We start from the raw sequence: 24,677 nt of genomic DNA, 5'->3' as shown, positions 1-24,677 counted from the left end.
AATTTAGAATTAATCTTTATTTTCATGATGCAGTTTCAATAATAAACATTATGATCAAGTCTATGTGAACATTACAGTATTAAAAGGCCTCCATTTAAGCACTGTTACTGTTCTGCTATGACTTAGCTAGTCTGCCTGTAAAAATGCAGATTTATTTTAATGTGGCTTGAACTAAAATGACTAATTTTTGATGTGTGCTAACCCTTAACTATTAACATTGTGTGCAATGGCAGTTTAAATGTTTTGTTTTCAAATAAACAGGCAAATGGACTGTTATTTCTATAAATACTAACACGATCATGCTCGAGCATTGGGATTTTTCAGCCTAGAGCAAGAGGAAACCACATATTTTCTGTTTATTTTTGTGGGCTTTACTATTTTAAGTAACATCAAGCCCTGGACTGAAGGTATTCTGACATTTCAGGTTGCTTTGAAGGAAGAAAGTCTCAAGAGCTTCTTAGCAAGTTAAGTCAACTTACACTAAGTCAGTCAGAGATAAAAAAGTATCATCTGTGCAACAATATATGCAATGTCCTCCTGGATGTCCACTATCAAGTATCTTGCAACGGAGCTCAGGAGAAATACATAGGAAGATAGGAAAACAGTTGATGGAGGGCCTTGTCCTACTAACGTATCCAAACCTACTCACATGCATAATGCCACTAAGTGTGATTCTGCAGGGATATTTGAGAACTGTCCCCGTTTCCTTAACTGAGAACAGATATTGATGGCAATATCAGATGCTCTTCTCTGCTCTTTCTTCCCCTGACTTCAGTTGTAATGCACTTACGGAGGATAAAATGCCAAGGTTCTTGTACTGCCTTTGGAACAGTAAAATCTGAGAATCAGCTGTATGGTTTAGACCCGTGCACTAGCAAATGTTGTTTTGGTTTTCTGTTGTAGATGTCTACATATGTTTTGAAAGGGCAGAAAGGGAAAAGCGCCTAGGTTTTTTTGAGCAATACTACTGCATCTTTCACTTGACTTCACTCAGTAATAACCAGTTGGTTATCTGCAGCTGACAAAGTACTGCCTGAGAATTTTAACTCACTTTTTGAGTAGACAAATTTAGGCAACTTTTACGAGGGTATCAGACTATCCTTTGAAACTGGAGGTTTTTTGCAGCCCAGAAACTCTAGTCTTCTAAATCTCTGGTCAGTTAGAAACAGTTTGACCTCTGTATCTCACTTCTTTGCAGTAATAAGACCCTCTAATAAATAGAAAACTGACTGAAATAGGTAAACAGAAAAATAAGGGAAGGAGAAAGCTAATGAACTCAATTGCAATCACTATGCCAGTATTGCTTAAAAGTATTGATTAAATAACTGAATATTTACATCTTCTACTGGAACTGCTGAAGGCAAATGATGCATTGCAAAGCAAATAGAAGCTGACCTTTGCACGTTTTCCCATCAGGCTGCAGGGTAAATCCAACTGGGCAACTGCATCGTACTCCTGTCGCGGTATCCTTGCAAGTCCGATCACAACCTCCGTTATTGACAGCACATGTTTCTGCAGAATGAAAGAGAAAGAGAGAGAGAGAGAGAGAGGGAGAAGGGGAGTGTAATGAAATGTTCTGGGGGAGGGGAGAGGCACCAACTCTTTGAGGCAATATTACAATATTATGAAAGCAATCTAAGTTCAAGTAAGGCAACTGAAGCAAGCTCTCAAGGTAATCAGGGCCCATGTACTGGTTTTGACTGGTAAGTAATTTCCACAAGTCATATTCTTTCTCCTCCCAAACTGGTGTTTTTATTTATTATATTTAGTTACTGCTTTTGAACTGATTTAGACAATAGGATGGGTTATTACATATGAAACAAGTTTAAAAAGAAAAAGTGATTGTCTTTAAAAGCAGATCCAAACACTCAGTCTGTTTCACATCAGTTTCATATCAGTCAATGTCTAGCCCAAGCTTTTTAAGGTTCATTTTCTTAAATGATGTTGTAGGCATAGTGAACTTTAAAAAGCAGTAGAAAGCAAAGCAGAGGACTAGACTTGGAACTAAGAATTTAAAATCCTTAGTTAAGAAAGAGTTAATGGAAAATGAACTACATATATCACTTTGACAAGAATCTACATGCCCAATCTGTTCTTACTGAACTACAAGCAAAAGGCATCTGGGTTTTGTCCACTTAAAGCTTTTTGCAAATTGAAAGGAGTTTGGAGTGGGTGGGAGGGAATAATTGAGGTCACTGAACCCATTCCAAGCTGTGTCATTGAAATTTCCCAGTGCTTGTAGTATGTAGAAGGCTGGCTGGGCAAACACAGGCAAGAGAAAGCTGCAATACGTCTGAGCTTTTACAACGGTGAGCAATGACTATTAGGTACTATTATGTTAAAAAAAAATAAATCTTCAGCTTCATTACAGAAAAAGCAAAAATCCCTCCCTCACTGCCATTATTTTCTGTTACATGAGTGTGTACATGCACACACCGTACACGTACATATGCACACATACCCACACACACATCCATAAAACAGATAAAAGGCAAGTGAAATGATTAACTTTGCTTTGATTCAGAGAATAGAGTGGATGTAAGGATTCCAATTTAGCACTTCAGTTTAAACCATGCATTTATCTGAAATGTATTTACTTCAGAGAGCAAGTAGTCCTTTTACTAGTATCTTTTTCTGTTGCTCTTGCTTTGATTAAATTAAAATACCCTCCTGGCCCCCAACACTGCCATTATTCTACTCAGCTCACCTCATTCTAGCTCTCCCTAAAGAGGCTTTGTCATTACCTACTCAGATTTATGGACTCCTATTGCTGAATATTCACAGTCTATGTCACAATTGTACCCTGTGGACAGCGTCTGACAACAAGCTACAGGATATGCTAATTGGTAATTGCCTTAGAACAGTACATTGATCAAAAATTATTTACACAGAACAGAAAAGGCTTTCTCATTCCATTGACAAGTGCTAAAAGATTTTTATTTTAAAGTAGCCTCTGCTAATGCCCTCGAGGTGAACTTAGAATGGCCGTTTGGAAGGACTTCAGTGCTGCAAAATAAAAGAAAGAAGTGTAACTATTTTTTTTTATTTCCTTTGCACTGGCAGAGCATCTACATCAGTTGTGGAATAAGCTGCTGGCATGCATGAACAAACTGAAAGCAAGGACTTGGGGTATATGTGCATTAACAGCATGGGACATAACTCTGCCGTTCATATACAGTCACACATGCTCTACTTAGAAACATTTTAAATTTTTTATGCCATGTGTGCTATGTAATAACATCATGTAGAAAAAGTAATCAGCATACAAATGAATTTTTATGTATTTGCCAGCAAGCAAAGCAAACATATGGATTGTTTTCTGGAACAACTTTCTGAAAACGGAGCTGAGTTTGCAACTCCTTATTTTCAGGTGGAGTTCTTGCTCACCTTAGGTATGACTCGCAGGACCTGAACCTGTTTAAGTAATATACTTCTGATTTTCATTTACTCCCCTGGGAAGGACTACTTTATAGACTTAGAGGCTGACACTACTGCTTAAAGAATTCTTCTGTAAATAACAATGCTGGCATTTCCATTTGTATGTGAATGTGCATGTGTCCTCATTAGCCAACATATCAAATGATTTTATGTTTCAGAGAATGGGAAAAGTCTCAGGTCATTTAAAACTTTTTTACCTGGGTACAGTTTAACAGTAGGATGATTTGCTAGGAGTAAAGAGTTAAAGTTAAAAAACATGAAAAACTGTTGAAAATGTGCGTTTGGCATGGCACTGCAAAGAGCAGTAAATCTTACATTAGCAGATTAACTCTGGCACATGAAGAGTCCTTTATTGCAGTTCATCAACACAAGATGAAAATAAGCAGTAATATTTCTGCTTTCTGGATGACATCCAGTGAAAATGAATAGACACAACAATTTTTTTTTTTCCATTGCATGGATGACTGGATCTATAGGGCAAGGGTCATTCAGTGAACAAGAGTTATTTCTAAGTATAAATAGAGGGAATCAAGCCAGCTTTTCTTATTTTCACAGAGATTTAGTAAAACAAACCAAAAAAGGATAAATACCCTTCAACTTTCCTGGTGAATCTGACTTTAATATATGACGAACTTTAGCAGAATGCAACTCCTAAGTGAGCAAGAGGACATCTGACAGAACCACTAACATTTTTGGATAATCGGAGAGATGTATTGATGAAATTCCTTAAACTCAAGGTCGTGAGAAAACATTGGTAAAAGAAAGCAAACGTGAATAGCAGAATGTGGGAAAGAGGTATCGCGAGCTACATCAAATAGAATAGCTGAGGCCTGTATTCAACATAAACTGAAGTGTGTCAGCACCTGTGTTTCTGTTAGAAATTACTTAAACTCATTCCTCACCTCAACACTATCAACCTCTAGTATATCTTTGAAATGAAAATACAAGTTTTGGGTCTTAAATAAAGACCACAAGTAAATTACTTTTTTCTAAGCTATCACATTGGAGAAGCTATACTTATATGGAAGAGAAAGAACAGATGTCCAAAATTTTGTTATGATTTTCATGGCGATATTGATCCTACAGACCATATTCCACTATTTTTCTCACTGTGAAAGACAACCTCAGATACTTATTTCTCTTTTTTTGTTGCTGTTCAACTGGAAGACACAAATAAAGCAGTGCCACGTAACTGACATTTAGATTCCTTCTGAATTACGATAAAGCTTATCATCTGAAACTATTAGACTTCATTGTGAATTTAAAGTGGTTTTTGTAGTCCCACTTACATCCTTATTGAATTCCCATCCGAAAATTCAGACAGAAACAGGGATTTAAAGAAAACGACATCTATTTATACAAGGCAGCCTGGGACAGTTCACATCGTGTTTTTCCACTATGACCTCCTAATTCTGGAATAATCTCTCACGCATCTGCTTCTTGGATCTATAGACAAGAGGTAACCAAAATCATTACCAACATGCTATACCTATGGTTTACACAATTAGGATATTAATTGTTTCAACAATAGTCCATTGCACTATGGGATATGCACTGCTTTTGGATATTAAAATATCTGAATAAAAAGCACAAGCTTGAGCTGTTAGTTCTTCAGCACTACATCAGCAATGTTGACTTAGTTACCAGGTGAAGTTACCTGGGTATTCAGTCCTTTAATATGTCTGCAAGGGTTTAGCAGCTAAAGATCAGTTCTCTGGGTTCAAGTTCTGAAGTTTTTGAACTAAAGCAGAATCTCTAACAGGTGGCAAAGAACCTTTCTGGTCTCTTTCTTACAAAGAAGACTGACAAGGACAGGATTTATTTGACTCAATTTCAGCTTTTTTTTATGAACCAGGTAAACATAACCATTCAAAATTTAAGCTTATTCTCAAATCTGTTTTTTTTTCAAAGTGGCAAATTATTTCATAAAGGCATTGAAAAACTGCCTTAGAGATAGTTGACTTCTAAATCTACCTCCAATTTTTGTGACTTCATTTTATCTCTATGATCAAAAGAACTTTAAGTGATTTTCAGAGTATTGCTCAAAATCAAGTAAATCTTGGAATCTTTATTATTCACTCTGGCAGCTTGGGCTGATCTGAGCAAAAATCCAAACTGATGTTTTAGGAACTGAGATATGCAAAACAGAATAAACATATATAGGTCTATGGGACTAGAATAGGAATATCTGAAGATTCTACAGTAATACATGTTTTAGTAAGGTCACTCTCTACAATATTGCATAATTTATGAGGACAGGGTAGGGTTAATGATGACTGGAGAAGGTAAATGTCATGAAAGGCAAGAGGGAGAATGTGGGGAACTGCTGCCAGACAGCTTTATGTGAGAAACCGCTAAGTTTACGGAGGAAATCATCCTGGAAGACATTTGCAAGTACACGAAAGACAAGAAGATGATTGGGAACAGCCAACATTGACTTACTGAGGGCAAATAACGCGTGACTAATCTGATTGCCTTCTACAATTACATGACTTATAGTGTGGACAAGGGGAGAGCTGTGAGGTTTTTCATCTTAAGTTTAGCAAGTGCTTTGGCACTTTCTTCCACAATATCCTCATGGCCACAGCGGTGAGAGATAGACTGGATAAATGGGTAATACTGGGAGTAGAAAAGTGGCTGGATTGCTGGATTCCAAGGACTGAAACAGTGATACAAAGCCCAACTGGCAGTTTGTCATAGACTTATCCCTCAGCCTCAGCTAGTAACATTAGGGCCAACAGTCCCTAAAGTACAACAACCTGGACTATGGGATGAATGGCACTTTCTGCAAATTTGTGGACGCTATAAAATCAGGGAAGTGGTCAATACACTGCAGAGCCCATCTGCTATTCAACAGCATCTTTAACAGATTTGAAAAAATGACCTGAGGGGAACATTATGAGCTTCAACAAAGGCAACACCAAGTTCTGCATATGGGATGGAAAAGCCCCATACAATAGAATAGGACTAGAATTGTCTGTCTAGAAAGCAGTTTTGGAGAAAAACTTGGGGTCCCTCATGGACAAGTTGAATGTAATTCAGCCATGCTTCCTTAAGGCAAAGTACGTCAACAACATCCTGGTTTGTATTAGAAGAGTACAAGCAGAATATCAAGAGAACCTACCCCTCTATTTGGCGCTTTTAGTAACAACAGCTGGAGTGCTGCGCCTGGTTGTGGGCACTCCAATGCAAGAAAGACATGGATACACTGGAGCAAATTCAGTGAGGTTTTACCAAGATCATGCTTAGGGGGCTGGAGCACGTGATTAAGCTGAGAAGCTAAGAGCTGTTCAGCCTTAACAAGGTAGGAGAACTTATTTCTGTCTACAGCTAAATAATGGGACAGTATACACAATACAGAACAAGATTTTTCTTGTGGGTGCATAGTAGAAGGATAACAGACAACAAACAGATGTTAGAATATGGGAAATTCCAGCTTGATACAAAGTAAAAAATTTTCACCATGACAGTCATCAAACAGAGGAAGGGGTTCCCAAGGAAGCTGTGAAATCTATGTCCTTAGAGATATTAAAACCCCAAGTGGACACAGTCCTGCACAACCTGAAGCAGTTGCCCTTTCTTTGAGCACGAAGTTGGATTAGATGACCTCCAGAGGTCCTTTCCAACTTACATAAGTCTATGATTCACATATGCTACTGAGACTAAAGAATCTGAGTTTCACTTCTACATTTTTTCTGATAAAGAATATGGGAGGGGAAGAGGGAGAAGGGAAGTACCATGAACACAGAAAGCAGCATGTCAAATTCAAGTGCACAGTTCATGTCTACTCAGTATCCTAGTCAAAGTCAGGATCTCTTTGGAATCTGGTACATTCATATTGCTGACACATATTGTCAATACATATCTGATACACCTAGTATCACCAAAGATACTAAACTAGGAGGAGCTGTGGACTCCCTTCAGGGTAGAGAAGCCTTACAGAGAGATCTGGACAGACTAGAGAGGTGGGCAATTATCAGCTGTATGAAATTTAACCCAAGCAAGTGCCAGATACTGTACCTGAGATAGGGTAATTCTGGTTATGCATACAAACTCAGATGAGAGGCTGGAAAGCAGCTCCACGGAAAGAGGTCTGAGGGTTTGGGTTGATGGCAAGTTGAATATGAGTCAACAATGCGCCCTGTCAGCCAAGAGGGCCAATTTTGTCCTGGGATGCATTGAGCACAGCATAGTTAGCTGTTTGAGAGAGATTGTTCCACTCTACACTTCACTAGTGTGGCCCCATCTTGAGTACTGTGTGCAATTTTGGATGCCTCAATATAAGAAGCATATCAAATTATTACAGTGTGTCTAGAGGAGGGCAAACAAGATGGTGAAAGGCCTCAAGGGCAAGACTTATGAGAAATGGCTGAGGTTAAATGGTTTCTTCAGCTTGGAGAAGAGAAGGCTGAGGAGTGACATTGCAAGCTTCCTCAAGAGAGCCAGCAGAAAGGGGGTGCTGATCTCCTCTCTCTGGTGTTCAGAGCTGCATCAGAGGAAGTTCATATTGGACATCAGGAAAAGATTCTTCACCAAGAGAGGGTCACTCACTGGAACAGGTTCCCCTGGGAAGTAGTCACGGCATCAAGCCTGTCAGAGTTCAAGGAGCATCTGGATGATGCTCTTGGTCTTACCGTTTAGTGTTAGATAGTCCTGCAAGGAGCAGGGAGTTGGACTTGATTCTTACGGATCTCTTTCAACTCAAGATATTCTATGATCCTATGATATTTCCAACAGGAAATGTTCATGTTTGGAAAGCTGGAGCATGGAAGTAGAGATCTAAATTTGTTTCCTAGCTTCCCATAATCAGCTATGTCACCCTTGGCAAATTACTTGCACTGGAGCTCAAAAGAAATGTGATATACTAGTCTCCCCATGTGAAATAGATGCAGTATTTCCTAAGCTTATAACATCTTTTGAAATTCATAAGCACATGCTCTCAATAAATATAAAACAGCATTGCTACCAATAGTACAGAAATTACTACCGATAGCACCAAAATTAAAAGCAAGTCTTGAGACTTCCCGTTCTTAATTCAGTTTTTGCACTGATAATATTTACTTTTCTGTAAATGTAACTTCTTACAGGGATAACAGAATTTCACCTTTTCTATCCATTCTTAAATTCCTTTAATTAGAATAATATGCAACAGGATTAATATGAAAAAGCATTATATAACAGGTCAGGGGCTCTACTTTGTCTTAACCAAGGTCAGTCATTTGGGATTGGCTCTAATTATGTTCTACTTAAAAAATTAATCCCACTGACCCTGGAATGAGTGCATATACCTGCACTTATATGCAAAACCACTTTCCTAGTCTCAGTCAACCTGCTAAAACATTTCATAAACTGTTCAGCGGCATAAAAATTTACTTAAGGTAACATAAATATTTGAATTATTCTCCTAAAACATAAAAAGATTTAAAAAACCTAAGGAAAGTAATAGACAAGTAACAAAGTGATCAGTTATGTTTTTCAAGAAGACCTAAACCAAAATAAGCTTCTTTGGGTAGTAGGCAAGAATGTAGTTTCAGAAAGAGGCAGGCACCCTCTCAGCCTTTCTTCATAGGAGAGGTGTTCCATCCTTCTGATCATTTTTTTGTGGACATCCTCTGGACCCACTCCAGCAGGTCCATGTCCTTCCTGTGCTGAGGACTACAGAGCTGGATGCAGTACTCCAGATGTGGTTTCACCAGAGAAGAGCAGAGGGGCAGAATCACCTCCCTTGACTGGCTGGCCATGCTTCTTCTGATGCAGCCCAGTATGCTGTTGGCCTTCTGGGTCACAAGCGCACATTCCTGGCTCATGTCCAGATTTTCATCCACCAGCACCCCCAAGTCCTTCTCAGGAGGGCTGCTCTCAATCCCATCGTCTCCTAGCCTGTATTGATACCAAGGGTTGCCTCAACCCAGGTGGAGGACCTTGCATTTGGCCTTGTTGAACCTCATCAGATTCACATGGGCTTACTTCAAAAGTTTGTCCAGGTCCCTCTGAATGGCATCCCACTCCTCAGGAATGTCAACTGCATGACTCAGCTTGGTGTCATCTGCAAACTTGCTAAGGGTGCACTTCACCCTGCTGTCTATGGCACTGACGAAGATATTAAACAGCACTGGTCCCAGTATGGACCTCTGAGGGACATTACTTGCCACTGAACTCCATTTGGACATCAAGCCATTGATCACTCCCTCTGAATGTGACCATTCAACCAATTCCTCATCCACCGAACAGTCCAGCCATCAAATTCATATCTCTCCAATTTAAAAAGAAGGATGCTGCGGGGGACCATGTCAAAGGCCTTACACTTCCCTTGTCCACTGATATAGTCGCTCCATCATAGAAAGCCACTAGGCTGGTCAGGCAGGGCTTGTTCCTGGTGAAGCCATGCTGGCTGCCTCGAATCACCTCCTTGTCTTCCATGTGCCTTACCATAGCTTCTAGGAGGATCTGTTCTATGATCTCCCCTAGTACAGAGGTGAGGCTGACAGGTCAGTAGTTCCCAGGGTCCTCCTTTCTATCCTTTTTAAAAATGGGTAGAATGTCTACCTTTTTCCAGTCACCAGAGACATCACCTGACTGCCATGACTTTTCAAATATTACAGACAGTGGTTTGGCAACTACATGAGCCAGTTCCCTCAGGACTCTGGGATGCATCTCACCAGGTTCCACAGAATTCTATTTGTTTGGGTTCCTCAGGTGGTCATATACCTGATCCTCTTTTACAGTGGTGAGTCCTATTTTAAGTATAAACTGAATTTACTTTTTTAAAGTAAGATTTCAAAGGAAACTGCAAGGAACTGGACAATTCTTTTAAGAAGGAAAAAAGTACATACCCATGACTTTCTTAATTTTGAGAAGGTCTAATCTTGAACAATTAATTGTTGCCATCTGTAATGATTCTTTACATCACTGTAGCATTTTGAAGCCCTCATAAGGACCAATAATAGTATTGTTGTGTCAGCTACTATTAAGTTACAGTAACAAAATGATGCTGCTGCTGCTAAGTTATTAGGGTAGTTCTATAGGATGGCCAGATCCTGCTCAGCTGAGTGGTACTGGCTCCCTCACCTTACATTGAGCTCATCCATTTTAATACAAAAAAAGTTTCTGAAATCAATTTAGCCCAGAACTTTTATCTCGTCTCCTCTCACACCCCAAAATGTTCTTGGTTCAGTCTGGCTCAAAGGCAGCCTGTGCTGACAGCTCATCTATTTCTTCCAGGTTGGTATCACAAGACAATCTCCACCAAACACAGCTCTTTCTGAATTCAGGTATACTGTTTTTCACATAATACACTCTTCCTCTTAACATTTAAGTTATACAGGAAAATAGTACAGGAATAATTTTATCACTAGTGACATCAGTGCTCTATGCAGGTGAACTGCATGACTAACATAACTAACAATGAAGAATATTTAATTGGATAAAAAACCAACTCAAAGTACCACTCAAATTCTGACCAAAATTACACAAGTTCTGAAAGCCTAAAACTTGGAAGAGATTACAACTTAACACAGGAAATTAAAAAAAAATAAATATTCAGTAGATTAGACAGATGAACTTGCCTTGCAGTCAGAAGGAATATGCACTATGAGTAAGAAAGCAATGAGACAGGAATCACACAATAAGACTGTTGCTGCGATCCATGAGATGAATTTCACTGCAAGTGGAATGCTGTATATGGCATGAGATCAGGGTACTAGCAGAGACCCAAATGACAACAAGCACAAGGAGAAACTAAACACACAACTAGAATATTTGAAATTTCAGTTAAATGAGAACTATGTTATTCTCATGTAAATTATGCTCTGTGATGCTGAAAGGACAGAGAAAGACCATTCAGAAGGGTATAATGAAAGAAACAAATAGCTGTGAGCAGATGAAGGAGAAACAGAAAGAGCTTCATATTCAGGGAATGAAAAAGGTGAGACAGAAAGGGTAACTTGCAGGATGTGGAATTCTTTACTCCGTTATGCTTGTCTCCTCATTTCCTTGCAATTTCATGATCGGTAGAATTTTATTTGCATGAAAATAAATGAGAATTCTGCACTGCCACATACGGAATGTGTGAAGAAACGTCTAGGTGAATCTTGCACTGAATCATGAATTCTGCAGCTCTCATTTCAGAATGGTTTGATTCTTTTTCAGAGAACACCACATATTTAGGGAATTTCATCTGTTAGATTGCATCAGGTGCTTTATTAGTGCTGGATGAGTCCATCTCTTAAATCCAGCAGCGACTGTGTCGCTTTTTCTAAACAGAGAAGCTGCATTTAAGAAAAACTGAGATACTCTGAACATTGCTAAGGAGCATTATCACCTGACCTTGGACAAATCCTTTCATTTAAAATGGAAAAGCAAAACACTGGAAAATATTAGTAGAAATTCTGGATAAGGTCAGAGTATTTATCAGCAGCACAGAAATGAGGAAAAGGGATTTTTACAGGAAATGCCACCCCATTCACAAACTCAATGAATAAAAGCGATGATAACACAAGGTGAAAGAATCTGCTCTTAGGAGACAGAGAATGCATGACTGACCTCTGGGATTCCTCCCCCGTTTTCTATGATTTCTTATAGCAAAGTAGAACTGACAGAAAGAGTTAAAGTGAGGTCTTGGTTTAACAGTTAGTAACTGAGTTAGAGATCCTCCTGGAAATACAACTGTTAATAATATGTTTAAAATGCTTTCTTGATTAAAGCACAAAAGATTTTCATGAATACAGAGCAGCACACTTGGCTTTCTGACAGTGGACGTTTTTAAGTCAGATAAAAGCCATTCAGAGAAATAAAGACATATTTTGAGCAATTTGAGAGTCCTGGAGGCAGAACAACAAAGCTAGGAACTGAAGTACACACTGAAAAGGTGCTCTTGGCTTAAAGCGATTCTTGGTAGGTTGTAACTATGATAGAAGTTAATTGCTTTGGAAGAACACTTGAAAAGAAACACTAGCTTGTCCATCTTCCTGCTCTTTTGAGGCAGAAAACCTAGAGTAGGATCTCCTGAAATCTCTCATTCCATTTTGAAAGAGAAACAAAAATGAAGAGTGCAGAATCAATTTTTAACTCATCCTGGACTAAAACAACCTAAGACTTTTGAAAATTTTCTAATGGAAAAACACAGCCTGTAACACTCTTTATTCCAGTGGCTTGGTAGTTAGGGCATTACATGCCATGTTTGAAAACAAGGTCCCATTTTCTATTCTTTCATGTTTATTGAAGCTGAAGAATCCCAAGCCCTTAACAGGCTATTCGCTATCAATACTGGCCCCAAAGCTAGAGCACCTTCATGAGGCAGTAATGACTTAGCTTGACTTCAGAGCCCAACATTTCCCTTGAACATGGGTGGCAGACCCATTAAATTCTTCAGTATAATTTCCTACATTTCAAATGAGCATTCTAACCAGACTACTGTGTACATTCTTTTCCCCTGTTTCTGAAGATCATTTCAGGAAAAAGCACTGTGAAAATCAGTCTTCCCACAAAACTTACTTTGAAGAAAAAGCAAAGGCTTTTGCCAGAAAACTCTCAACAGATTAAAGGAATTTTTTTAGATAAAGAATGCATGGCTTTGATAAGTTCTACAGCTCCTTCCTGAGCTGCAAAGGAGCTAAATATGGCTCCACCAGAGAGTCCCAAAACCCATAGGAATCATTGTGTTTTATATATAAATATACAGAATCATTGTGTTTTATATCGTAACCACAGTCCTGCCTGTAAGCCAGTCTTAGATAATCAGGGATGGAATGCAACATATCACACATCCTAGGCTAACAAAGCTGGTCCTTGTTGGTGCAGTTTTCAAAATAACTTGAAGTGCTTCCTACACTACCGAAACAAAATAGGCAAAGATAAACTTCAGCAGTAACGAAGTCCAGGACCGTTCCAATGCACTTTACAGTTTATTCAAGCACTTCAATTGACAGTAAAATAATTTGTAGGGATCTTGGGAGCCAGCTTCAAGAGAAGGGAAGAGAACTACATTCCTGTATCTAAGGTGAGCTGCAAACAGCCTTATTGATGACCCAAGAAGTCAGTGTCCAATGGCAAAAGCTTAAGCAGTCCTGACATATGATGTGTTGAACACATCTTGTGAAGGAATGTATTTCAGTGTAGAGTATGGGTTTCCGAAGACACTTGCAGTGATGGTATTACTGCCATTTGCACCATTAACCTGGCTCTAAACATGCAAGGGAAATTACTGTGCTTCTTTAACTTCAAGATGGGCTCAGTGTCCTGTTGTTCTTTGCTATAATGGAAACAACTCTAACACTTTCTTCTTAAGACAAGAAGGAACCAACTTTAGATCCTATAGGGCCAGAGAAAAAACATTTTATTACCAAAGTGAGTTCTTGAACAGTGATCTCTAGAAAGAAAACAAAGATTTGAACACAATTTTGAGAGCAGAAGGCAGTGCTCAACTAACTGCAAAATAAACTATACCAGATGTGTTAGAAGACTTGAGGACTTTGGTTGTGCAAGGTGGATGTAAACATGCTTTACAGAAAATGCTATGGCTCTGATTTTGAATGCTTGGATGTGTGCAGTTCTGCGGGATGAACATGCACTTTCCTTTCTAATCTACAGAACGTATATGGCTCAATGACCAGTTTATAGCAGCCACCACAGAACTCTGGCAGATAGGAGAACCTAACCAGAACATGACCTGGAGTATAATTAAGGTGCATCCCTTTCCATTCTGCATTGGCAAATGGTACATGGGGAGTGAAGTATATGCAAATGAGCTGTACAAACAGCAGTATGGTGCAAAATTCAGTGATCAGAGAAAAGTCACTCAGTGTCATCAACGTATTGAAAGCGGTCTTTATGCTGAATCTAGAGGGTTTTCTCTGATCAGGGGAGACAAAGGACATCTGGAAGTCCTTGAAAAAAGCTGGATGAAAATTCCTAGGAATCATTGGATGGTTCTAAATGAAGATTTCTTGCAGATGATCAAAGGAGTCCAGTTTCTTGTCTGCCTCATGAGATCTAGATAAAAATGCATCTAACAAGAAGGAAGCAAGTGTATTTATCTAACAAGAAGGAAGCAAGTGTTTTTATCTACTTTTCTCTAAGATTTAGCCACAGGTCACAGGACAACACCATGACCAGGACATAGGCTCCTATAAGAGTCAGTATAAGCTGCAGAGGCAGCCAGTCTTGCTGTAACAAAATGAGTGGCATAAGCAGTCATGTCTGACAGCAGTTCTGTTCTCCCAAAGTGATCTCATTCAACCTTATTCTTAGCCTTGGCTGATATTAATAGTTATAAAGATCAGAGTAATTTTAATAGTATGCAGTAAATGACAGGGGACTAGAAATTATCTCAGGGCTAGCAATTGAAAGAATCTTTCATCAGACTACTGAAATTACATAGTCATCTCCCAAGACTGCCTGCAGGAGGGTCAAAAATCACAGTCCATTTACAAAAGCTGGTTAACAAAGTTTCCTGAGGAGCCCTTCAGTACCTTCTAAAACAGCTGCTAAGAATGCATCTGAAGACACATGGTATTTCATGGAAATGCCACTGCACTTTTGAACTGTAGCAAGACTTTAAAAAAATAAATTGTGGATTTTCTGAGCATCAGAAATAAATAGTAGAAATAAAGAAGCAGAAAAGTCCCCAAGTAATAAACCACCCACCCAGATCTCACTTGCTAATCAGATTTCCTTTCAGCTCTATTTAAATGTTTTTCTAAGGAATCAGATGTTCAAACACAGCATGTCCAGAAACTCTCAGCTCTTGGCCAATATCTGCTACTGCAGGAGGTACTGAAGAGTTAAATATGTATTTTTCAAAGTGGATTTTTAACTATCTCCCTAAACCTATTTCTAGAGTCTATGTTCAGCTTGGAACTTGTAGACTTGGTGTAACTATGAAGCCTGTTGCAAATCATATCTTTTTAAATCTATTTAGCTGGACTCTGGTAATCAGTGTGAGCTTATTTTCAGCATAGATAACTACTTTATCAGCGAGTGAGGCAGCAATGCAGTGCACTATGTTGCTCAATCCCTCTAAACCATATTGTATATACCATTAGTGGCTGGGAAAATTCCCCATTTAGATCTAGAGACTGGATTTTCCAGTGGTCTAGAGGCCCTTTGCATATTTTCTTTCCTGACTTTCTGCGAGACTACAAACCTTACTGAAATTACAGCTAAAAGTGTTAAAAGCACCTCTATAAATCAAAAGGAGCCACCTCATAGCTTTTGTGAGTTTAAATGAATTTAAACAGTGCACCATTAAACAATTTGATAAGGGTCACTTGCTAGATCTGAAAACTAACTGCAAATTAAAAAACATAGATAATGCAAGAATAAGGGAACATATGCCCAGGTTTTTACTTGGGAGAAAACATTTTACTTCAATATTATCACCTCATACCATTCCAGGGCTATAACACTGTGTTATTTTCTACACAGTAGTTGTGAACTGTCCTGCGCTTAAGCAGACGGTTTGTCATGGGTGACGAGATACAAGAGATATGGAAACTTTATAAATATTGTCACCTACTGCAACTATAAGCCCAGCAATCAACTAAATATTCCAAGTCAGGCTTCTGGTCTCCTAGAGGTGGTCCTTCATAACAGGTGTGGATGCTTACAGCCAGAGCTGAGCTTGCCAAGGGCTAGAAGGACAGCCTGCAATAGAGTTAACAGTTTTAAGCAATGAAATAGTGACCAGGAGCGAAGAGAGCAGAATCTCGTCCTGCCAGAATCTCTTCTGTGAGTGAAGAATCCCTGCCTTTTAAATGGTTTATCAGGTACATCTCACTTATGCTTACTAAGTTTCAAATCTAGTAGAAATAATTATATGTGCTGAGTAGGGCATTAAAATACAAAATAAACCATCTGAAAACCTGCAAATGACTGATGTCACTCAGTAGTCTGTGCTACCCTGTGCTCTTTGTCACATGAAAAGAACCTGGCAGCGGTCCAGCCAGTCTACTCTTTCTGTTCCCAAAAGGTCATTCTCACTAAAGGCCATAAATGTAACAAGAAGACAAGCACAAGGGTATGCAATGGGTTAACTGAGAGCAGAAGCTAAAGAATTATCTTTATTGTTCAATAGTCTTCCTCATCTCATCCATTCTCAGGCTCCAATAAGACAGAGAAACAAGCCATGCCTCAGTCTTGAAAGAAGAACCTCAGGAAGCTCACTAGTCACTAGCGAAAGACCTTTCAGTAGTTACTAACATAGCTGCGCAAAGGAAAGAAATTAATTTCTAGTCATAATATTTACATTTAATCAAAAGTACTGCAATTTGTTAGTATGAAAATACTTGTTCATTTAACACCACACACGCAATAGAACATTGTTTTATACCATCATTATCATCCACTTTTAAGTTAATAGGCAGGTCTGCAACATGAGATGTTTCAGAAATCTTACAGCAACACATACACACAAACACACACAAATCACATGTAAAAAGTAGCTTGCGTAAGGTAAGTCAGGTTAATAGCAAAAGCATCTTTCTATGTAGGAGAAATTGAACATCAAAGCTGCGGCATTAGGAAAAAAAAGCTTCAAAACAAGAAATGAAGTTGTACAACAGATGAGAACTTAACAAAATTGGTGACCTTTCCACACAGGTGAAGTCAGGTTAAAAAACAATAAAGCAAACCAAAACCAAAAGGACCAAACGAGACCAAAGGAGAACCTCCCCCCCACACACATACAGACAAAAGTGAGAGCACAACAAAGGAAGTGGAAGAAAAGTGTTACCCATAAGTAGCCGCCGTTTCACCCGCTTGTCCACATCAGCTACTGACGTGGCATTGTACTCAGAACTCTCAATTGCAGCCTCATCCTTCTCTAAAACACAAGTAAGGGACAAACATGGAGCAGCTGGTTAATCACAAGCCCAATTTTCCACTGCCTAAGACAGTTTCTTGGCATGGCACAGCCAAAGCCAAGAAGCAAGGCATGAAAGCACTAATCCCCGTTAGAGAGTTAATTCCCTTTGAGACCCCATGAAAAAATGAAAGGGTGTTTGGGAAAAAGAGGAAGAAAGAGGGAGAGGAGGAAGAATGGTCAACTACAAAGTAATTAACAAATACAGGAAGCTGGATTCCTACTGGACAACAGGACAGCTAATATGAGTGCTCCAGAGAGGTGTTAATGATGAGAATTAAAATACAAGGATGCTAGTTAAATAAACTACCACAAACTGTAAAGTGATTCAGGCTAATGTTGGCATCAGGATCTGAAGGTGGCAGGCAGAAGACTGAGACACAGAGAGACAGCGAGCTAGAAGAGTCCGGTGATGGATGGGCACAGATGCAGCATCGTCTCATACACATTGACACACGTGAGGAGAAACAAAAAAAAGCATGCAAATTAAACGAAACCAACAAAAATAAACAAACAACAAAACAAACAAACACAAAAAAAGATCAATTTGGGCAGTGCTGGTTGCCTGCTTGTCTATGAAACACTACTAGCTAAACATTCAGTACTAGGAAAGATGTAAGAACAGGGCTTAGTAATTTTATAAGCATGCAGTAAGCAAGATGATGTCAGCAAAGGCAATTTTACAAGGCAGTCTCTGATATCCTACATGTAAGAGTTTCATACAGTATAATGAGAACTTTAGTTTGGTTATGCTTCATTAGAAATACACAGAAACAGTCACAACTGGGTGAAGAGATGATCAGTAAGTGAAATAAAAGTAAAGATTTCTTATACGGGAGAGCAATGGACAAGCAGGAGCTGGGTAAATAAAATGATCTATATAAGGAGGGAAATGCTTATTAGGAAAACAAAAAAATGCTAGTGAGGACTTTCACATGCAGCAAACATGAAAAAAGAACAAAATAAAGGATAAGTAAAGCAAACAAAGACAGAATATGTTAGACAAAGGGTCAACGAGTATTTGTCTGGCATTGCAGAAGTTTGCATTCTTGCAGTGATGCCTGTAATACATACACCACTGAAGACAGCAAACACTGGAATCACTGAAGTGAGGAGGAGGAGGAGGCTGGTAGGTTTTGTTTGTGGCAACACTACATGGTTGAGTGGTAACAAGAAGTTGTTTTGTTTTGTTTTTAACAAGTTCTAGATGGGATCAGGCTGCAATAGAGGCTTTTGTTTGAGTTTTTTTTTTATTTCGCTCTGTAATTAATGAACGTCAGTTATCAGACAAGACAGGCAATCAGGAACCATCACCAGAAAGCAGGAATAAAAATGTAAAATAAAAAATAAAAAAAATAAAAATATTCTAAGAGAAAGAACTACTTGGAGGGAAGAAAATCAGCACAGGCAGTAATATGTGACTTACATCATAAGACCAACATGGAGTTGTATGTATTACATTACAAAAATGGGAAAAAAAGTAAAAAACAGGTGCAGTGTACACAGCTTTTAAAAGAATTTTTACATGCTGGACAAAATAAAACATCAACTCAAGGATATTAGTGAACGCTAAGAAACAGATCAATTATCCATTCAATAAAGTCTGCTCTCAAGGCTCTCACTCTTGCAAATTCTCTGCATCTGGACCTGCCACAGGCTTCTAGGAAGGTTATTTAAACAGAAGGACTGTACGACAGAGCCCTCTGTATTAATCTATAGTAGCTGAGAGATCCCATAGGCTGAGACATAGCTTGTGTGTACAGTGAGATGAAGTCCAGCGCTGAACCTTGTTCAGCTCTACGTTTGCCAACATTATGCTCACCCTACCACACAATGTATGCAATTAATCCCACTGGAAGTCAGTGCGGCTCTGGGCAGTCACTGAGTTTTATGCCATGGATTTGACCGAGGGATTACTAAAGGTAACTGACAGATTTCCATGAGTTTCAAGTGCTCTGTCTTGCAGTATTGATAAAGGAGAGAAAAGATGATAAATACGCATCTATTGGAAGAATTTGAGATTAAACAAAAAAGTCAGCATGATGACAATGCTAATGAAAACTATTGCGGATTTTTGGCTCTGATCTATGGATAAGAATTTCCAAATTTTAACTTGCAGTATGCAAAAATATCTTTCTATAATTAAGAAAAAAAAACACAGAAAAAAAACCAGCAGAGTGGAAAGAAATGGTGTTAAGCAAATAGTATATTTTATAATTATAAACGTTTGCATAGCACCTCCCAAGATGCTCCATCTCTTGAACAGCTTTTACCTGCTGATAATCTGAGTGAAAGCTTATTCACTATAAGTGCTGCAAATTTTAGAATCATAAAACAAGGGAAGAAAGCACATCATGATGATTAACATAACAGCTTAGAAAAGAGGACCATTTTCCCCACCTTGCTTATGCAAGATAGTTGTGACTCATGAAAGTAAACTGAAGAGCTGAACTTTCATTCATAATTATGAATGTTCTACACCTTTTAAATTAAAAAATCATTAGAGTTATGAAAAGAAATAAAAGTTACAAAGGAGTAACAAAGGGATACTTCATTAACAAACATTTTGACAAAACATGCACAAATGCTTATCTCTCTCTGTGTAGCATGACATTAGCTACTATAATCAGGAACTACTGTTACACACTTCTCTCAGCAGTGGTTGCTAGAGGCCAGTGAGAAACACACACAGACGCGTGCGCACACACACACACATACATATGTGCACATATATATTCTATGAGGAATACGAAATAAAAAGTGCTGCAGAGAAGTACTTACCAATGCAGGTTCGGCCATCTGAATGTAGGGCATACTTCTGATGACAACCACACACAGGACCAGTATCTGTGTCATCACAGGTGTGTTGGCAGCCTCCATTCCCATAGTTACAGGTTACTAGTTAAGCCCCAAATGAATGTGTTTATACGTATATATAAATAAAATGACAATGAAACCAATTAGTCATGAGGGCCTTTCGGAAGACAGAAGAGCAGTAACAAACTGAGACATAAGGCAACTTAACATTTGCATTTGCAGTTACTTGCATTTCTTATTCTTTCTGACCCCCTTTATCTTAGCCATGCTCCTTTCTCATTCTCTATTCCCAATCCATGCAGTGAAGAAGAAAAACAGAAAGAAAAAAAGGACATGATACTTTCCCCCCAGTCTATTTGTATTCATAGTTTTAGTACAAGTGGTTAGTCTATTCCTAAAATTGACATGCTTCATGCCTGTGATGTACATGGCATGAAGAAATGAACAGTCTACTAATACAGACAGATATTTTTCAAGTCTGCAGACAGCACCTCTCTTTTCCTTCCCCTTCACTTTCTAAGTGGAAGAAGCAGAGACCAGAAAGGAAGAATAGAAATCTAAGTCTTGAAATCTATTATTTCGAGTAGTAGTCCTCCTAAAGTAGAATATTTAAAAATAAAACAAGAAACTTGTTTTCTTTTCTTCTTGGAAACAAAATACATGGTCATTATGGTCCTGCAGTGCTCTGGCCTCAACTAGGCAAGAAATACTGAAGGTGTCACTTTCACTTCCAAGCACGTGGTATAAAATGGCTTTCAGCAGCTAAAATGTGCTCTGATGAAAAAATACTAAGCATACATAAAGGAAAAACTGTTCACGACAGAGTTTTGAAGTTTACATGAACTAATAGAACAGACAAAATTTACTTTGTTGCATAATGGATTTAATTATTGGCAAATCAGTTTTAAAATATTAAGCCAGCTAATGCTATTAACAATGCCTCTCACTTGCCCCTGTTCTGTTTAATCCTTTGCAGTGATATACCTTGATGCTGAATAACACAACCCTGATCCAAGCAAATCCAATTTACTGTCTTTATATACAGGTAGTTTGGACCACATTCTTTATTAGTATATACTAGCAGATACAGGGGAAAACCAATATACCATTATTCAGCAGTTCAGAGGACTTGAATGATTTGAAATGTTACAGAAATTTAAATGCTGACTATAGGAATAAAATATTGACTCCTACTAATCAGAAGGAACTTCTTCTCTTTGGTCTTAGCAGAATTTTCATTCTAGATAACTTTAAAAAAAAGCCAGGGTAGCAAATTACAATGTATAGTAAAAGTAAGATAATTGTCAACAGGGTATTAAAATCATGTATCTAAACCTAAACTGAGGTTGTATCTAATCCAACAGGGCTAAGCTCATATAGTTTCCCACTAATCTCAGTGACTCTGCTTTATGGCTAACTTCTTAAAATGGAGTAGACTGGCATTTTCAGTCACGCTAATTAGAGATGAAATATCCCGCCTCTGTTGTGAGTGTCCCAGTGCTGAATAGTAAACACTTAAGTTTTTCACTTAAAATGGAACAATTTTAAGAAAAGCAACTGAGGGAACATCATTGCATACCCAACAGAATTCCTACTAGAACGTCTTGCCAGTGTGGGAACTACAAGTTTATATTTGTGGTCCCTGAAGTCTGCCAGTGATCACAACAGGAATTGCCTATCTCCCAAGTGAGCATAGGCCACGCATCCTTTGTCCTTCATGTTGCACACTTTGAATAAAATCTTCATATTACTCTGAGACAGAGAAGGAATAGTCTTACGGCCTAGTGGCAATTAAAAAAAAAAACCACAAGAAAAGGGCCTGCCTGGATTCCCACCTTTCCTACCTGGAATATCACTGTTCTATCCAACTGGAAAGAAAGGCAATGAGAAAGATGGAGAGTGGCCTGATCCACACGCTCACAAGCCTAGGGATTGACAGTTTGGGTACTAGGCTGGCAAAAGGGAATTGTGGCTTCAGCCATTTGATAAATGGAGGGAACTGAACTCACACATCCCAAGTCATACCAATCCTAAACTTCAATGGAATTACATTAAAAAAGAGCCCTAATCAACAACAACTTTCAGGCATTCTTTCTCCTACACCAGTTTTATAACTATCAATTTTTTTTGTGAAAAAATACACAAAGCAAACCATTTTGGTTTGCATGAGATGGAAGCAACATTTCGTTTCTTTTAATAAACAATAACATTTCAGCTTTTATTTTTGATGCAAAACAAATTAAAACTTTACACCAGTTCTCCGTTCTCAAACCTCCCATCTTTTTCATGCAGTCATGCTGAAAAACCGTTGCAATTTTTTTGGAGTTAATATTTTTCTTGTGTCCCTCCCTATGCTACATTATGCATACAACAATAACTTCTTGGTTAATATGGAGGTAGAAAAATGCTGGCTTGCAGCTTAGCTGAATGCTAAAGGAACAGACAGAGGTTGTCTGAATTGTCTGACTGCAGCCTGATGGCAAACATGAACTCTTTTCTGGCCGGTTGTGTCCGGGATGTGATCAAGCAGGGAGAGTAAGTGGTATAGAAGGCAGCTGCTTGCTATATCCATGGTACTGGGCACACACTGGCAGAGCTAATTCAGAATAAGGTAATTTCTGTCTATCTATCCTCCCCACCTTCTTGACCCTGTATGCCTCTTGGAATGCATGGAAGTTCATTCAGTGTTTCTATCTTTGTTGGACTGGTGTGCCATTACAAGTTAACTTAAATGTGTTGTTTATGCCAGATGTTTAAATACATTTCTAGCCAACAGTATTTTTATTGAGGATTTTACAGTGCAATCAGCAACAAAGGATATATTTTAAACAACTTAACTGTAGTGATTATTTCCGGCATTCCTTGCTGAAAGGCTCTGCTGGCAGAGATGAAAATATCTTAACAGACTTTCTCTGATCCGTGTAATATGAGGGACTTTTCCTTACTCTATTTGTCTATGATAAATTGCATAGACTAATGGGGTTCATAGTAAAACCTTCAGAACCACATACTTCTTTTACAGTTTCCCTGTATACAAAAGTTACTGGTTCCTGTTCTACCCAGTCAACAAACACAGACGTAGAGCAGTCCCCTTTCCTGTCTCTTACAAATATTAGTGAATCACGTTTTTGAAGGATTTGAATTTCTGTTTAGACTGCAATTTATTTATTTATTTAAAGCAACTTGAGACAAAATTCTGGAGCTTGACAGCTCTGCAGGTGAATCTGGTACAAATCCAGTTGTAAAATACGTCATTTCAATTTCCTTCCAGCCTTAATTCTGTGGCAGTGACACACTGTGAATTTCTCTTACTTAGAGTAAAAAACTAAAAGTATTTAAAAGCAAAGGGACATCCAGATCTACTCCATTTTTTTTTGTCAGAAAGTATTACAGAAAAATTGATGAGAAATCTCAAATAATTTAAAAATTATTTCTGATAACCTTGAACTCTACAGCTATGTAAAAGACCGTGTGCTCATTCAGAGTTTATGACATTAAAAAGGCAAAGAAAAAGAGGCAAAATGGTAGCTTTTGATAGACACAGATATTCTTCAACTATTATAAATTATGTTACAAAAAAAAGGGATGGGAAGTACGAAGTAATTTTTCTTTTCTTTTTTTTTAACCGAAGGAAAACATGCACATCTGTGTTATAACTCAGATATACTTAAACCCACACAGTAGATTTAAAACCACTGCTTTTGACACTGCTTTAGCATTCATGTACCACTTCTGTGCAATCAAAATGATAGGCTCTTTCCCCTAGTGGGACAAGCATGCTCTACAACTGGCTAAACTCAACAACTCATAGAGAAGACTTTACTCGTGTTGGTTACAAACATGAGTAGAAACAGCATAAAAGCCCTGCAAAGATGCACACCACCTACGTGAGGTGTCTGCTGCCAGTGGCCAAGTTAACCCTGTTCTCCCAGCACTGTTTTTAATGTGAATTAAAAGCTACAGGGCATTCTGATCCAAAGTCCTGACACTGGTGCTTCAAATAGCCTTCAAACAAATTTCAATGATCTAGTGTGACGTGTCCCTGCCCATGGCAGGGGAGTTAGAAATAGATGACCTTTAAGGTCCCTCCCAAGCCAAACTATTCTATGATTCTATGATTCATTTGTCTCACTCACTAAAATGCTCAGACTCTTGAAGTGGCCAGTCACCTTTCAGGGCCTGCAGGCTGGCAGCATGGCATAATCTCCTTAACTATCCAATTGCCTATGTTTTAAGCAGCAGCAACTATTTGGTTTGGCTGGGCTAAGCTCAGGATTCCTGAGATACAGCTCTGTACATGGGCCAGTGCTTACATCCACAGAACTATATGAACTAGACTTGAAATGACATTTTGTTGATGAAAGACAAGAAACAACTGTCTGGAAGTCGAATGACTTCTTAAAGAACAAAAGGGATTTTAATGTACTTATGCCACTAAATAACAATATTGATGTTCCATGCTAAAACCTCCGAAAGAAAGAAAATATCAAACTAGCCTCACTCTACAGGCTAAATGCACTTTCAGTGCTTCCCCGCACTTTCATATCATCCTTTTTCTGGTCCG

General features: G+C 38.5%; 1 protein-coding gene across 5 annotated transcripts in view; it reads right to left on the bottom strand.

The window, feature by feature from the left end:
• Positions 1-24,677, bottom strand: part of SCUBE1 (signal peptide, CUB domain and EGF like domain containing 1) — a 205,502-nt gene that overhangs the window by 76,755 nt on the left and 104,070 nt on the right. For 3 of the 5 annotated variants that reach the window (XM_054053837.1, XM_054053816.1, XM_054053808.1), the window contains exons 6-8: positions 20,078-20,194; positions 17,168-17,257; positions 1,396-1,512 (exon numbers count right to left, since the gene is read on the bottom strand). In XM_054053837.1, coding sequence (XP_053909812.1) covers positions 1,396-1,512; positions 17,168-17,257; positions 20,078-20,194 — 324 coding nt within the window. The remainder of the gene's footprint in view (positions 1-1,395; positions 1,513-17,167; positions 17,258-20,077; positions 20,195-24,677) is intronic. The other 2 variants (XM_054053822.1, XM_054053830.1) reach the window with 1 other exon arrangement.

This window comes from Cuculus canorus, chromosome 1, assembly GCF_017976375.1.
Source record: "Cuculus canorus isolate bCucCan1 chromosome 1, bCucCan1.pri, whole genome shotgun sequence".
In the NCBI taxonomy this organism is placed as follows: Eukaryota; Metazoa; Chordata; class Aves; order Cuculiformes; family Cuculidae; genus Cuculus; species Cuculus canorus.
Note: the sequence above shows the minus strand (reverse complement) of the source record. Positions and strands in the feature narration are given on the sequence as shown.